A 16,756-nucleotide genomic window follows, 5' to 3' on the forward strand; every position below is an offset into this window, starting at 1 on the left:
TATATATGTCTGTCTTTGGCTGGCCTCAAATCTCACCTGCGAACCCATGCAAAACAAACTTCAACCAGCTATTCTGATTATATGTCTGTGCACATGTTTGAATGTGATGTGTGCCAGAGGGCTTGCAAATCCAATGGGGGTCTTAAAAGACATGTTAGGATCCACAATGAGCAAAACTTACCTGCAGGTATTGGTAGTACAAATCAGAGGTGCAATCTGTGTGGGTGTTTTTTTCAAAATGTTATCTGGTTTAAAAAGCCACATCAGACGCCATGAAAGGGCTAAGGTGTAGGTGCAGGAGGTGGTCAAACTCTGTGTAAGGCGTAGACAACCACAACCATATGGATATATATCTATCATCATCATCATCATCGTTTAACATCCGCTTTCCATGCTGGTATAGGTTGGATGGTTTGACTGGGGACTGGTGAGCCAGATGGCTGCACCAGGCTCCAATCTGATCTGGCAGAGTTTCTACAGCTGGATGCCCTTCTATCACCAACCACTTCGAGAGTGTAGTGGGTGCTTTTGCGTGCCACTGGCATGAGGGTCAGTCAGGAGGTACTGGCAACGCCCACGTTCAAATAGTGTTTTTACGTGTCACCTGTACAGGAGCCAGTCCAGCAGCACTGGCAACGCCCTTGCTCGAATGTTGTTTTCCACATACCACCGGCACAAGTGCCAGTAAGGCGAAGCTGGTAATGATCATACTCAAATGGTGCTTTTTACGTGCCACCGGCACGGAAGCCAGACAGCAGCCCTACCAACGATCATGCTTGAATGGTGCTCTTAGTGCTCCACTAGCACGGATGCCAGTCATGCGGTGCTGTCATCAAATTTGATTCCGAGTTACACCACTGGCATAGGCCACAAGTTATGGTCTCACTTGGCTTACCGGGTCTTCTTAAGGACAGCATATTTCCAAAGGTCTCGGTCACTAGTCATTGCCTCATTGAGGCCTAATGTTCAAAGGTCGTGCTTCACCACTTCATCCCAGTTCTTCCTGGGTCTACCTCTTCCACAGTTTCCTTCAACCGCTAGGGTGCGACACTTTTTCACACAGCTATCCTCATCCATTCGTATCACATGACCATACCAGCACAGTCTCTCTTCCACACCACATCTGATGGTTGTTGGATATATATATATATATATATATATATATATATATATATATATATATATATATATATATGTATATATAAAAATGCATTAGTAATAGAATAAAAACATTATGTTTGGGTCAATGACTCAACAAAAACAACACCCCTCAAACAAACAATCATATATAAAAAATACTCCATGGTCCACAAACACATAAGAAAAGCATATAATATAAAAATGATACATATATATAATGTGTACAATTTTAAAAAGCATATATTCTAATAAAAATACAAATATATCTAATTCGAGTTAAAAATATATATAAAAAACGTAAGATATATTTTTTATATATAATAGAATATAAAAGGTCTAAAAGTTAAAATAAGGTGACTAAAAATTCAAAATAGCAGTCCTATTAGACAAATAAATATGAATAATACGGACACGAATTTCTGGGTATTGACCTGTCATCAGTGTGTGACAACCACTGGTTGGCAATGGGAAATTATTCTCAATGTAAATATATATTTTTTCCAGTGACGAAAAAATTTACTCATCTTAAAAAAATGCAAACAAGCAATAATAAATCTCTGAGCGAGATATAAACAGTAGATATATTATACAAGTATTATTTAAAAGATTAAATAATAGTGGATATCCAGAATCATTAAAGCATTGGAAAATGCCCTGTAGCATTTGTTCCAGTTCTTTATATTCTGAGTTCAAATTCTGTTGTGATCAGTTTTGCCTTTTATTTTTCTGGAGTTGATAATGTTCTAGTCAAGTAGTGGGCTCAGTGTAATTGATAAATACCTTCTCTCAAATTTTCTGGCCTTGTGCCAATATTGGTGTTATGAGAAAGGCACCCATGCCAATAGCATGTGAAAAGCACCATTTGAACATTGGGCCTCACAGAAGCAATGTGGTCAATGCCAGTGTCACATAACAGATGCCTGTGCCAGTGGTGTTTAAAAGCACCCATTACACTCTTGGAGTGGTTGGCAGTAGGAGGGGCATCTAGCTATAGAAACCATGCCAAATCAGACTGGAGTCTGGTGCAGCCCCTCTGCTAACCAGCCCTGGTCAAACTGTCCAACTTATGCCAGCATGGACAACAGACATTAAATGATGATGATGGTGTGCTTTTGATATTTATTAAATCATTTCCTTTCTATAAAGGTAAAAGTGTATTTCATATGTTTTTGAGTTTTAAAATGACTTTTAGTTCTTGAAGTTAATTATTTAATATTTTACTTCAGATGTCTGAGAGAAATATCCCAGGTGACCAATACTGTGGTCAATCTTTACAAGGAAAAACATTTACTTTTGACTCTGCAGTATTAATAGAAATGCATACTGACAATATCAGTTTGGCAAAAGGATTTAAGCTTAACTATTCACAAGGTAAGTAAAATAATGATTTTATTTGACTTCTTTTTTTTACCTTTTTACTAAAGTGCAACTACAGAATGTATTTATTATTAACTGAATTCACTTTCTTATTTTTCCTGATTATATGCATTCTAAGTATCTGTTGCAAGTCTGCATGTTTTATAGAAGGAAGAATCATATTGCTTTGAAATAAAATGCTATTGATTACGAAAGATCTTGAAATAAAACAATATTGTAACTGTTTTTACTTGTAATTATAGGCTTTAGATTTAGATTTTGAAAAATCAAAATCTAGGCTTTAGGTTTTGGTTTTTCATTCTGTACTCAAAAATATATCAAAATGCTTTCAGTTTTTTATTGTTATACCTTAGATTTCTAATTTCAAAACGTGTTATTTTCAAAGAGAAGGAACTCCAGTCTGCCCCTGGTGTCACATAGGTTGTATGTTATGCAGTGATACTGTACAACACTGTCTTGAGAAGCATAAGCTTAACCATGAGGGCATGATTAAGGCTGAGTTTGAGATTCAACTTGAGGTTGAAAGAAAGAACATCAGATGTGAGTTTTGCATACTATATATATATATATATATATATATATATATATATATATATGGTGGGGTTTCACATGTGTACTGCAGTGAGTTATAAGTCCTGGGGTCGATTTCTTCAACTAAAACCTTTTAAGGTGGTGCTCCAGCATAGCTGCAATCAGATGATTGAAACAAGTAAAAGAATATGTACACTAATCTGGGCCTTCCCCTGCTCCTAATCTTCCCCCCCATCAAGCTCTCCCTTCTATTCATCTTTCTAACTGACATCCATTCTCAATATCATCACTTCCTACTACATTTTCCACTTTTCACTCTTTCCTGTGCTTCTTAGTATCTCTCCTTCCATTCTGAGCTACATCTTAGGACTGCCATATCTTATCTTTAACACCCAATGCCTCACAACTTTGTTCGCCATTCACTATAGCCATCACTATATTCCTCTGACATCCATCTCTTTCTGTACCTCACTCTTTCTCATTCTCTCACCCAACATATCATCTCTATTTTCTCATCTATCTACATGTTTATGATTCTGCTGTTCTCCCTACTTCCTGTACTGCCACTTATCACCTCCTTCCTGGGCTATTTCTTTTAACGTCTCCCCCATATTGATATTTACCATTGACCACACCTCAATCCTTGTACATCATTCACTACAATAACCTCTACCTTTATCACTAACTGCCAATGTTGAGGTAATTATTTTGTTGTTTCATTGAAAGAAATGTTAGTTGACTAATGTTGCTTTTCATTATATTTAATGGTATTTAATATTTCAAGGAGCTACTAGTCTTTGCTCAAGTTTCAAGTTATTGGCTGAAATAAATCAGAATCCCGGAGAAAGAAATAAAAACAAATTTCAGCTGATCTTTGAAGCTTTAAGTGTAGTTGTGAACTCAAAGAAAGTGAAAAGGTGTAATATAGGAATATATTTGAATAAATAAACATAAAATGCAATATATCAGACACAGGTTGTGTCATTAACCAGCTGGAGAAGGTGTTTTCTGAGGTTAAAAAATTGTAGTAACATCGTTCTGTATGGAACAGCCATGTTGAAATGGTAACAAGCATTACTTTTCAGTATTGTTACTACTTGCATCTCATAATGAGATTTTAGAACTAGCTACTTTGATTGTTGCAAGATCAGTGGCTGATGTCTCTTATTTTCCTATATATTGTAAGCTAGGGTGAACGACTGCCATCTCTAGTAGACAGGAGTCCAGTACTGAGGAAAGGCAAATATCAGTATTGTTACTGCTTGCGTTTCTTATAAAGATTTAGAACTAGCTACTTTGCTTTTTGAAATATAAACGACATATGCAGAAATTTAATTTTTAAAGAAAAGACTAACCGTTACTAAAACATTTTCCATGTGCATTTTTGGAAGTTGCAGCAGTATTTACCAATAGTATGTCTTATCCTTAATGTTTGCAGTTATTAAAGGGAGACAATAATTTCTTCTTAATATTTAGTAGGATTTGAAATTTTAATTTGAAATTAAGGAATTATAAATAAAAAGATGCATTGAGTTCACAATGCAATTTTTTTGTTTACTTATTATGAAGATTGCTCTTTCAAGAGCATTTAGAGAATTTTCATTATTGAGATTTTCAAGTTAGTATGAGAATCACATGCTCTTGAAAAACAACAGTATTTCAAAAGCCTTAGAGCACTTTCAGTAAATTGGGAGAGGTACATTAAGCAAAGATGTTAGAATCAGGATTATTATTAACAAGATTTTAAACAAGTTTTATTTGCTAATATTGAAACTTATTTCATTCAGAGTGTGGTAACAGATATGATGCAACTTCTGAAGGAGAGATTCAAAGCAGTGACATGCAAGACTCAAAAACATGTAGATGGTTACTTCAAGCTAATAAGACTAGTAAGTTTTTTTGTTTATGTGTATGTTTATTTATAGTGTATGTAATGACTAAAATAATTTGATGTCTTTTAATGAAATTTATTGTTTCTTTTCCAACTAGATGAACGTGTCACATTGCATTTCACAAAATTTTCTGCTGACATCAATTGCAATAAAGAATATGTGAAGGTTCTGGATGGTATTGATCAGGCTGCTCCTGTGATTGGAACATACTGTGGTCGACAATTGCCACCTACAATTACATCTCGGGGTTCAGCACTTTATGTAATAATCCAGAAAAATGAAAGCCTCATATTCCATGCAACGTTTTCAACATCTACATCAAGTAAGTTCTTCGTTTATACACACACACAGGCATACACAGATACACACACAGACACACATACACACACACACACACACACACACACACACACACACACACACACATGATGGGTGCAGAAAAGTTTCTGGCTTTGGGTAAAAGAAAATACAGGAGGATCAGTTAATTATGATTTTATTCAATATATTCCCTTCTCAGATTAACACTTTTTGCAGTGGTCCTTCAGTTTTTCTAAGCCCTGTAAAAGAACTTGGAAGGTCAGACCTCCAGCCAGGCCTTTTGTGATACCCTTAAAGCTAGGAACTTTTCAACGCCCCCTCCTGTGTGTGTGTGTGTGTGTGTGTATGTGTGTGTAATATCATCGTCATCATCATCATCATCGTCGTCAACATTTAACATTTAAAGACAGCTACTATAAATGGAAAGTAGCTTACAAATGCCAAGATCAACTTCTACTCTGTAAAAATCCTACAAAATGCCACTAACAGACTGGATTTATGAGCATGTATAGAGCAGCATACTCCATAGGTTAGAAACAGTAACTTTCATCAGAACAGCATGAAAAAATAGAATATTAACCTCAGTAACAAGAATAGCAAAGTGATCAGAACAACAGCAATAATATCAGTATCTGCTGCAACAGAAATGATAATAGCAGCAATAACTGTTGCAGCAACAACAGCAGCAGTAATAATAATAGTTATAATAATAGCAGTAGTGATTTCTAGTAAAGTAAATTTATTTTACCCAGTATATAAGAAGTACTTACTTTATCAACCCCAATATGATGAAAGGCAAATTTATCTTTAGGAAGAGTTGAAACTAGGAGTGAAAGTAAGATTCATAAGTAGCTAACATGGTGCTTCATCATTGACACCAGTAATATTCAGTGCTACACTTTAGTTTATGTTTGAGCTAAGTTTCGAAGTATCAGCCAGTGGCATAACTTGAGTGCTGTAACAGAGCATAGTGGATATTATAAAGCAATTTTATAAGATAAACTGAATCATCATCATCATCATCATCGTTTAACGTCCGCTTTCCATGCTAGCATGGGTTGGACGATTTGACTGAGGACTGGTGAAACCGGATGGCAACACCAGGCTCCAGTCTGATTTGGCAGAGTTTCTACAGCTGGATGCCCTTCCTAACGCCAACCACTCAGAGAGTGTAGTGGGTGCTTTTACGTGTCACCCGCACGAAAACGGCCACGCTCGAAATGGTGTCTTTTATGTGCCACCCGCACAAGCCAGTCCAGGGGCACTGGCAACGATCTCGCTCGAAAATCCTACAGGAGCCAGTCAGGCGGTACTGGCAATGGCCACGCTCAAAATGGTGCATCTCATGTGCCACCCGCACAAGAACCAGTCCAGGGGCACTGGCAACGATCTTACTTGGCTTGCCGGGTCTTCTCACGCACAGCCCATTTCCAAAGGTCTCGGTCCGTAGTCATCGCCTCGGTGAGGCCCAATGTACGAAGGTCTTGCCTCACCACCTCAGCCCAGGTCTTCCTGGGCCTACCTCTTCCACGGGTTCCCTCAACTGTTAGGGTGTGGCACTTTTAACCTCCCTTATTCACGCCAGATTATAAATCTTTCATTTTTCCTGTGTATTTCATTTATGTGTTCTTTGTATCAATTAGGTTGTGGTGGAAAATACCATGCTGGAACTGGATCTTTCAGTACACCATTTTACCCAGAAAATTATCCTCTTGATACAATGTGTGTTTGGAAGCTTATAAATTCACCTGGTAATAAGGTACAGGTAGCATTCAGGTTAGTTGAATTTTCAGTTTCTTCAAATATTTATAGTAAATATTATACAATAATGATTGATTCCAATGCTGTTGTTGTTAACTTTGCCTTTCTTCCTTGTAGGGGTCATTAAAGTAGCAGTCAAGTTCTGGGTTTCATGGTACCACCTAACTCCCTCCCATCAAAATTGCTAGCCTTGTGCCCAAATTAGAAAGTATTATTATTATTATTATTATTATTATGGCAGAGACTTGGCAGAATCCTTATCACATCAGAAAAAAATGCTTTGTAGCATTTCTTCAGGCTCTTTTCTTTCTGAGTTTGAATTCTACTAAAGTAGACTTTGCCTTTCATCCTTTTGGTGCTAAAATAAAGTACCAGTCAAATACGGGATTCAATGTAATTGAATAACTCCTCCCACCACAGTTACTAGCATTGTACACAAATTTGAAACAGTTATTATTATTGTTATTATCACCTTCACCTTAGCGAGGGCGGAGGTCATGTTTGCTTGTTTGTTTGTTTCTTTGTTTGTCTGTGAACAAGATATCTCAAGAACTGCTAGATGGATTCAGATGAAACTTTCAGGAATGTTTGGCCTCATGACTGGTGCAAACTGATTAGATTTTGGGATCAATCTGGTACTAGACAAGGATTCTGAATTATTTTTCGTTTTTTTTTACTTAATTTTTGAGAGCTGATGGCATTGACTAACTCCCTACCCCAAAATTGCTGGCCCTGTACCTCTTTAGAAACAATTATAATATTATTATGAGTCCTGATGTGAAACTGTGTTGAAACAGATATTGTTATATTTTGGGATGGTCATTTTTTTTTGCCAAATAAACACACACACTATATATTTATTCTTCACTCATTTATTACTGTTCTTATTTTAATCTTATGTCCATTGTCTGGAAATCTTTCATCACACATCTGTGACTTCTTCAGGGACCCTTAATAACAAACATTCTCTGAGAATGGACTAAGCAGAGCAAGAGGACACATGTGGACACTGAAGATGTCACAGATGTCTGATGTAAGAATGAATATATAGCATGTGTGTTTATTTGGCAAAAATAAAAGACCATCCTGAAATATGACAATATATTATCATTATTATTATTATTTGGGTGGCAAGCTAGCAGAATTGTTAAAGCACTGCAAAAAATTATTTGAGTGAGTCTATGAGGTGGGTGCTGAAAAGTTCCTGGCTTTAAGGGTATTGTGAAAGGCCTAGTTGGAGGCCCAACCTTCTGAATCATTTTACAGGGCTTAGAAAAACTGAAGTACTTCTGGAACAGGTGTGTGAATCTGAGAGGGGAATATGTTGAATAAAATCATAATTGACTGATGATCCCCCTGTATTTTCTTTTACCCAAAGTCAGGAACTTTTCAGCAGATCCTTGTACACCCTGCTGAGGTCAACTTTACTACTGTTGCTTTTCGAGTCAATAAAATAAAGTACTAGTCAAGTACTGTGGTCAGTGGTATTGACTAAGCCCTTCTCCCTAAAAATTACTAGCCTTCTGTCGAAATCAGAAATCATTTTTATAGTTGCTTTTGTTATGAAGGTGGTGAATTGGCAGAATTGCTAGAATATTATACAAAATAATGTCTTTCAGTATTTGTCCTAGATCTTTACATTCTTCTCAGATACTACTCAGGTTAACTTTGCTTTTCATCCTTCCAGAGACGATAAAATTAAGTATTAAAGGATTATTATAACTGACTTTGTGTCGCTGTGAGAAATCATATTTATAATTATCATCATTGGGTATAAAGCTGGTCCTTATTAAGTCTGGTCCTTATTAAGTCTGGTCCTTATTAAGTCTGGTCCTTATTAAGTCTGGTCCTTATTCTATTGGTCTCTTTTGCTAAACTGTTAAGTTATGGAGATGTAAACAAATCATATGTATCCACACCTATGCTCATGAATGTTGGATAATGACTGAATGAGTACTTGTGTGAACACAAACAGCCAGAATGGGGTTCATCTGAAGGATCTCTAAAGTAATGTTACTTGACAGGGTGCATAAATCAGAGATCAGGGAGTCTCTCCAGATCAGGCCACCACTCAGTATTAAGAGGTCACAACACTGGCACTGCATCCATATGATTAGAATAACATTAGAAAGAATTGCAAAGTGGATTCTTCTAGCAAAATCATCTGGCTGGAGACCTAAGGGTTGTCCATGAATGAGATGGTTGGATGATATTTATAGTCTCAATTGGTTATGCTTGAGAATTTGTCCAGAAAGTGTAATGATGGTTGCTTCCGAGAGCTTCCTTTGGAAGAGATGCCTGAAGAATACTCGCATAAACCAGGAACGGTTGCTGGAAAAGATGGATGAATGAATGATATTTTTTTACTTCTTACCACTACTATATTTGAGCAATTGTTATCAATAACTGAATTTATCTTTTACAGTGTTTTTAATCTTGAATATCATGAGTTTTGCAATAAAGACTACCTTGAATCAAGACATGAAAATGCAGGTGGAAATCTTATTGGTCGGTTTTGTGGAAGTACATTCCCTCGTAATATCTCAGCTCGTAATGGTTTATGGCTAAAATTTCGCTCAGATGATCAAGTAAAGGGCCAAGGATTTGTGGCACATTTTTCTCAAAGTGAGTATTTTTGCATTTAATTGGTACAATTATTATTGTTTTGAAATATTTATTTTGCTTCTCTATTTTTCTAGATATTCTTTGAATGAAATGTTTTTCCTTCATGATTATACTCTGCTTTCTAATTCTATCAATTGTTAAACAATTTCATCCTCTCAATTACATTTTTTTTTTGTATGTTTCAAGTAACTGCTTAAATATTTTGCCATTCTGTAGCAGAGTTTTGATCCTCAGTTAAAGCCATTGTGCTAAGTTAAATGAATATTATGCCTTTTTGTTCATTATACTTAGCATTATTATTAAATTGTAACCTTTTTATCATCCATGCTTTCTGAATCATCATATCCTTTTTATACAAATAGTGATTGATAACTTTAATACTCATCTGCCTTAAAAGCATTTTCTACCTTGATTTAATTTTTGGATTCCCATCTATATATTTAGTGTATTTATTAATAATCATTAGACTCTATAGTTCTTTTGACTGGAAGATGGAGAAAATTTCTCACTGTAGGTAAGTAGGTATAAATGCACCAAGTCAGAATGCCTTTTAATCGGACTAATGGATGTATGCATTTCAGAGTGGTTATTTCCTCTTCAGCATCAGATACTAGAAAGATACTACGAACTAACAAGTAATAAATACCTCTTATTTTATTCCTTATTTTAATACTCATTTACCTTAAGAGCATTTTCTATCTTGATTTAATTCTTGGATTTCCATCTGTATATTTAGTGTATTTGTTACTATCAGTAGGCTCTATAGTTCTTCTGATTGGAAGATATGGTGTCTTTATTTTGTACTTGGTGTTCTATAAGTTGAAGATTAGTTGTTGCTAGATATTAGACTTGGTATTGGTTTTTTTTATACTTCAGCAATGTCACAACTAGTCTGTCATCAGTTTTGCACTTCTAACCTTGGTCAAAACCCAAGTAGAAGTTGGAGAACTTAATCAGTAGATGTTGAAAATCTTCTGGCTAAGTCTACTAAGCTGTATGTAGGCACCATAGTTAAGGGCAAAGATTAGAATATATAATATATAAAATAGAGATATTCCTGTATTCAGACAGCAATCATAACATCCTAGCTCTGGTTGCATGTGATGACCAATGTTTAGTACCTGGTCATCTCAGGTCAGTTACTGCATACAAATAAGTCTACAATAATGATAGTGCTTAAACATTCCTTGAAAAGTTTTTTACGTGAGCTCTTATTCCTTCCTTTGCTTTATTTTCAAGTCATATATGTTTGTATTTTGGGCTATGGCCTTTAAAAAAGCAAAAATGACAGAAAGAAGTGTTCATACATTTATAGTTATAATCTCTCTCTCTCTGTCTGTCTGTCTGTCTCTCATTTTGCAAAGGGGCAAGTTTGGTAAACTGAAATACAACACCTTTGATAGCGTTTACTATCCAAGCAGTTCCAAAGCGTTCTTTAATCCAGTTCAGATAAATTTCTTATGTTCTGGTTTTTTATGCCAGTCATATTTTGAATTAGAATTATCAATCAACATACAGCATGTGCAGTGGAGCCTTGAGGAAGAGCCTTCAGTATTAACCCGAAGGCAGTCCCAGCAGCTGGACATATCCTGACACTCACTACAGAGGATACAAAGATGCTGGACATATATTAATATTGATATAAACAGTGAAAATAGTAAGAATATATGTAAGCAACATATTAGGTCTTAGGTCCTCCTGCACTGTGCGGTGCATTGGGCGGCAAGGCTTCTCTAATGTGATCAGTTAGCCATGGTGATTTCAGCTTCATCCCATGAAATTTCAATGACTTTAGTACATCAGTTTTGGATGTACTAAAACTGATGAGAATGCAAATACTATTGAAACTTCTCTTAAACATATTTTGATCAATATAACATATATTGTCAGGCTTTTGTTACATGTTAGCTATAGTTTGTAAATATGTCTCCCTCTATTATGTTGAAAATTGAATATAATAACATTATCATATAATGTATAGTATAATATCATTTAACAACACTGTGTTAAATGTATAGTATAATACCATTTAACATCAAAATTAGCAACAATATTTATTTTCAGAATTTGGTGGAGATTTAACTGGAAGTTCTGGCTCAATCATTATTCCTGAATGGGATGCACCTTACGAGGTTACTGAGTGGACAATTACTGTGGCAAATAACTTGGTGGTGTTTCTGTCATTATTTCGAATGAAGTTCCTTATCTTTGAAGATGACTGTGTGGGTTATTTAGAGGTAGAAATTATTTTTATTTTTTTCCAATGTTTAGTACCTTTTTCATAATTTAGTACCTTTCTCATAATTTTTAAAATTGATTTCAAAAATGCCAATTACAGTAAGCCTCTGAAGCTAACAGATTTGGCTACCTTAAATATTTATTCTTGGCAAATAATCATGGAGAAATTCACAACAGAATGAGTAAAAATAACTAAATTCTATCAACAAAATCAATGGTCAATTGTGCTAACCCAAAGAGCTTACATTCATCATTTTGGGGCCAAACAACCACCTTCTCAACAAGCAATACTCAATTTATTCAGCAGTTTGAATCACAGGGGGCTGTGATTGATTTACCATGTGCAGGAAGGCCATGTTCCAGGATGTCTTAGGACAACATTCAGCATGTGCAGTGAAGCACTGATGAAGAGCCTTCAGTATTAACCTGAAGGCAGTCCCAGCAGTTGGACATATCCTGACACTCACTACAGAGGATACAAAGGATGCTGAATTTATTCCTGCATAAAATGCAGGTAGCACAGGAATTAATGGTGCACCATGAAGACACACTTGTAATTTATAGTCAACCTGACCCTTTTTTTATCTATTTCTTTATTTCTCTATTTTGATTATAATTGTATTTGTCTGTCACTATATCTATGGGTTCAGTTTTGTCTATGAATTGCTGAAAATAGGACTTTATAAAGGATTTATTTAAACAATCACCTGACAAGGTGCATTTTACACCTTGGATGGATAGTAGTGATTAAACATCTCACCAATGTACTGTGAGTGTAAAAATGTGCTGAAACAATTGTAGGGATTTTAAATAAAAACATGTCATTCATTCTATTCTCTATCACTTCTCTCTCTCTCTCTCTCTCTCTCTCTCTCTCTCTCTCTCTCTAGCTATCATATATTCTTTCTTTTCTTTTATTCTTTTACTTGTTTCAGTCATTTGACTGTGGCAATGCTGGATCACCACCTTTAATTGAACAAATCAACCCTAGGACTTATTCTTTGTTAGCTTAGTACTTATTCTATCGGTCTCTTTTGCTGAACCGCTAAGTTACGGGTATATAAACCAGCATCGGTTGTCAAGCGATGTTGTGGGGACAAACACACACACACACACTCACACTTATATATGATGAGCTTCTTTCAGTTTCCGTCTACCAAATCCACTCACAAAACTTTGGTCGGCCCGAGGCTATGGTAAAAGACACTTGCCCAAGGTGTCACGCAGTGGGACTGAACCCGGTACCATGTGGTTGGTAAGCAAGCTACTTACCACACAGCCACTCCTACGCCTTACATATATGGATATATTTTTTTCCAGTTGTCTCTATACATTATTTTGTACTTTAATTACTTTTATTGTGTTTATCTTAGATTCATGATGGTGGTACTCGCCGTAGTCCACTATTGGGTAAGTATTGTAAAGATGAGGCTGTGAAAATAGCAAGTTCTTCAAACCAAGTCTATCTGAAGTATGTTCCATTTGCAAATCGCAGACAAGAGTTTTCACTTAATTGGACAGCAGTGAACAATATAACAGCTTCAGTTATGATTAATATGAATAGTAAGTTAATTTTGTTTTCTTATATGCATCTTGTGTTATATATGTTGTTGATATGATTCAAGTCCAAGTAAGCTTTGTAGAACAGGATATTTGATCAAAACATTCTAGTCATAATCATCCTGTCTTATTTTAAAGAAAAGTGTATACAGACTGCAATTTGGCATATGCTCTTCTGGATTCTTTTTAAGACAATAGCTTGTGATTTGAGGGGAATTTGGCTGCTATTTCTTGTCAATTGAATGACCATATAGAACCTCCTCTCTTTGGCTCAAATCCTATATATGACTTGTAATGGTTGGTACTAACAATAACAGGGAAACCCATGTTTTTACCTTCTCATTTTGGGATGCCACTGTTGGGATACCATTGATAATGGTAACTCTCCTCAACCTGTGAAAGGCTTTAAGCTTTTGGAGGACATTTAAGTGATAAAGGACCCCTTTTGGTCATGAATGACCATGGGATTGCACCTAGAATGTTACCCTCTAAGGTACAAGTCTGGGCAAGGTTGTTTATGGAAGACTAGCAGTCATCCATGCATACTGGCCTCCCTGATCCACACCACTGATGTTATCCAAGGGAAGACAAAGGCTGATACAGCTTGGCATCAAGAATGCTACAACTCATTTCTACAGCTGAGTGAACAGGAGCAATGGAAAATAAAGTGTCTTGCTCAAGAACACAATGTTTAGTGGATACAAAAAAAAAACTAACAAGTCTTTTCAACTCATGCACATACTAATACATTTATATGTATTTTAATAGGGATTATTGCTACAAAAAATTTTCCTCCAATTTACTTAAAGTCTGTTAACCTATAAGAATAATAATATTTAGGTTCTGGTTAAGAGATAAATTAAAGTCTATGTGAAGTTTCAAGTATAAGATATTTATTTATCATTAACGAAATAGTTGTCTCCCTTGCATACCACATCTGATCACTCTTACGCTCAATTTTTCTCTCAAAATGCGTACACTCTGTCATACATGCACATTGACATTGCATATCCAGTGGAGCATACCAGATTCATTTCTTCCAAGCCTTCACATGTCCTCTGTAGTCACAGCCTATGTTTCACTGCTGTGTAGCACAGCTGTTTGCACACAGCCATTACACAGTCTGCCTTTGACTCTGAGAGAAAGGTCCATTGTTGTCAACAAAGGTAGAAGCTCTCTGAAATTTACCCAGCCTATTCTTATTCTGGCATCTATGCTCTTGGAGCATCTTCCTCTACTGCTGACTGGGTCACTTAGATAATGAAAGCTATCAGCTATTTCTAGGTATCACCCTACCTGACATTTGATGGCATCCATTTTTGTATATTTCTAGTGTTTATTGTACCTGTACATCTACCACACGCAGAGATTCTTTTCCTTGTTAACCTTCCTCTCATAAATCTGTTCTTTTCTGGCCCCTTCTCTCATACTTTAACCCCTTCTTCTCCAAACACCAAGCCATCTCTTTCTCTTCCGTAGTCTCTTTGTTGGTACCACAAAAAGAAGCAGCCAAAACATACTGTAAAGTGGTTGGCATTTGGAAGAACATCCAGTTGTAGAATTCATAGAAACATTTGCCATTCACTTGCTTTGAGAAACTGAGAAAACCTCTTCATTGTGTGTGTGTGTGTGTGTGTGTGTGTGTGTGTGTGTGTGTGTGTGCATGTGCTTGTCCCAAACCGTTTCACTTAAACCACTACTCTAGTAGTCCTGAGTGGTTGGCGTTAGGAAGGGCATCCAGCTGTAGAAACTCTGCCAAATTTAGATTGGAGCCTGGTGTTGCCATCCGGTTTCACCAGTCCTCAGTCAAATCGTCCAACCCATGATAGCATGGAAAGCGGACGTTAAACGATGATGATGATGATGATGATGAAACAGGATATAAATAGAAAAGTTAAGATTATTTGTACTTACATACTCAGATCAGTGGGTTATGAAAGGCTCCAAATGACAAATACACAGATATCCCTATGATGCTCTCTGTTCAACTTCTTGATGGTAATTGCGGGTGACAAGCCTATTCACAAGGTTGCCAGATATTGCCACTCACCAGAGCTCCACTACCTCAACTCACTCCCTTTTGATCTCTCTACATCGCTAGAAACAACTTCCTTTCTACAAGTACAAACACTAATATTATCTTAATACTACACCAATAAGCTATGGTAAATAGAAAATATATTGTCCTATCACAAATATACTATATTTACTTACACAAACTCTACTATGGTCATTGAGTACCAAGCTCCACCAGCCAGCTGATAAGTTGTTTACTGCAGTGCATAAGGTGAAATTACTGAAATTATGCTATTGTTTCTTTCTTTTCTGGAAACTCACCGCAGTTGATGGTTTGCAGATCAGCACTGGTCCACGGACTACCACTTTGAGTAGCACTTCTCTAATCCACTCCAACATAGAAAATGGATGTAAAATTGGACAAGTGAATCAATGTATATTTTTAATACAAGCATATGAATATTAAAGCAAACATTTATTTGCAAGTGTTTCTTCATTTGGTTACAATCAACAGAATATACATATTTTTCTTTTTATCTTCATTATATTTAACATATGTATTTCAAACATTGTGTATTTATGCTTTTGTTGATTGTTTGTTAATTACAGTCCCAAGTCAGCGAAATGTGTATAATCTTAGAGCTTTTAGTGAACCAAAAGTCATCACATCTCCTGGCTACCCGAATGGTTATAAACCCAATCTGAATTATTTATGGATAATTCAAACTGATGTTGGATTCAAAATTTCAATAAATATTACAGACCTGAATTTTGAGCAAAATTGCTATAGGGATTACCTTTACTTTATGCGAAGTAAGTAGACAAATAACTGTTAATAAGCAATTTTCTAATTTTTTCCATCTTTACATTTTGAGTTCAAATTTCACTGAAGTTGGCTTTGCCTTTCATCCTTTACAGGATGATAAAATAAGTACCACTTGAGTATTGGGGTCAATGTAATTGACTTACTCCTCCTCCAAATTGTTGGCCTTGTGCTAAAATTTGAAACCAATATATCTGTTTGTAAGATGTAATTAAAAGAGTGAGCAATAAGAAGAGCATCTGACTACAAAATACTACCACAAAAAAAAAGTAATCATAGCATGGCTGTGTGGTAAGAAGTTTGCTTCTCAACCACATAGTTCTGGGTTCAGTCCCGCTGCATGGCACCTTGGGCATGTCTTCTACTATAGCTTTGGGATGACTAAAGCCCTGTAAGTGAATTTTTAAACTGAAAGAAGCCAGTTGTGTGTGTGTATGTAAATATATATATATATATATATATATATATATATATA

General features: G+C 35.9%; 1 protein-coding gene across 1 annotated transcript in view; it reads left to right on the forward strand.

Moving 5' to 3' along the window:
- The window catches only part of LOC106881670 (cubilin), a 218,541-nt gene that overhangs the window by 125,596 nt on the left and 76,189 nt on the right, over window positions 1–16,756 (forward strand). The window contains exons 35-42 of the mRNA XM_052967022.1: window positions 2,367–2,511; window positions 4,836–4,937; window positions 5,038–5,262; window positions 6,902–7,034; window positions 9,445–9,644; window positions 11,709–11,881; window positions 13,256–13,445; window positions 16,068–16,271. Coding sequence (XP_052822982.1) covers window positions 2,367–2,511; window positions 4,836–4,937; window positions 5,038–5,262; window positions 6,902–7,034; window positions 9,445–9,644; window positions 11,709–11,881; window positions 13,256–13,445; window positions 16,068–16,271 — 1,372 coding nt within the window. The remainder of the gene's footprint in view (window positions 1–2,366; window positions 2,512–4,835; window positions 4,938–5,037; window positions 5,263–6,901; window positions 7,035–9,444; window positions 9,645–11,708; window positions 11,882–13,255; window positions 13,446–16,067; window positions 16,272–16,756) is intronic.

The sequence above is a fragment of the Octopus bimaculoides genome, chromosome 4, assembly GCF_001194135.2.
Source record: "Octopus bimaculoides isolate UCB-OBI-ISO-001 chromosome 4, ASM119413v2, whole genome shotgun sequence".
NCBI lineage: Eukaryota > Metazoa > Mollusca > Cephalopoda > Octopoda > Octopodidae > Octopus > Octopus bimaculoides.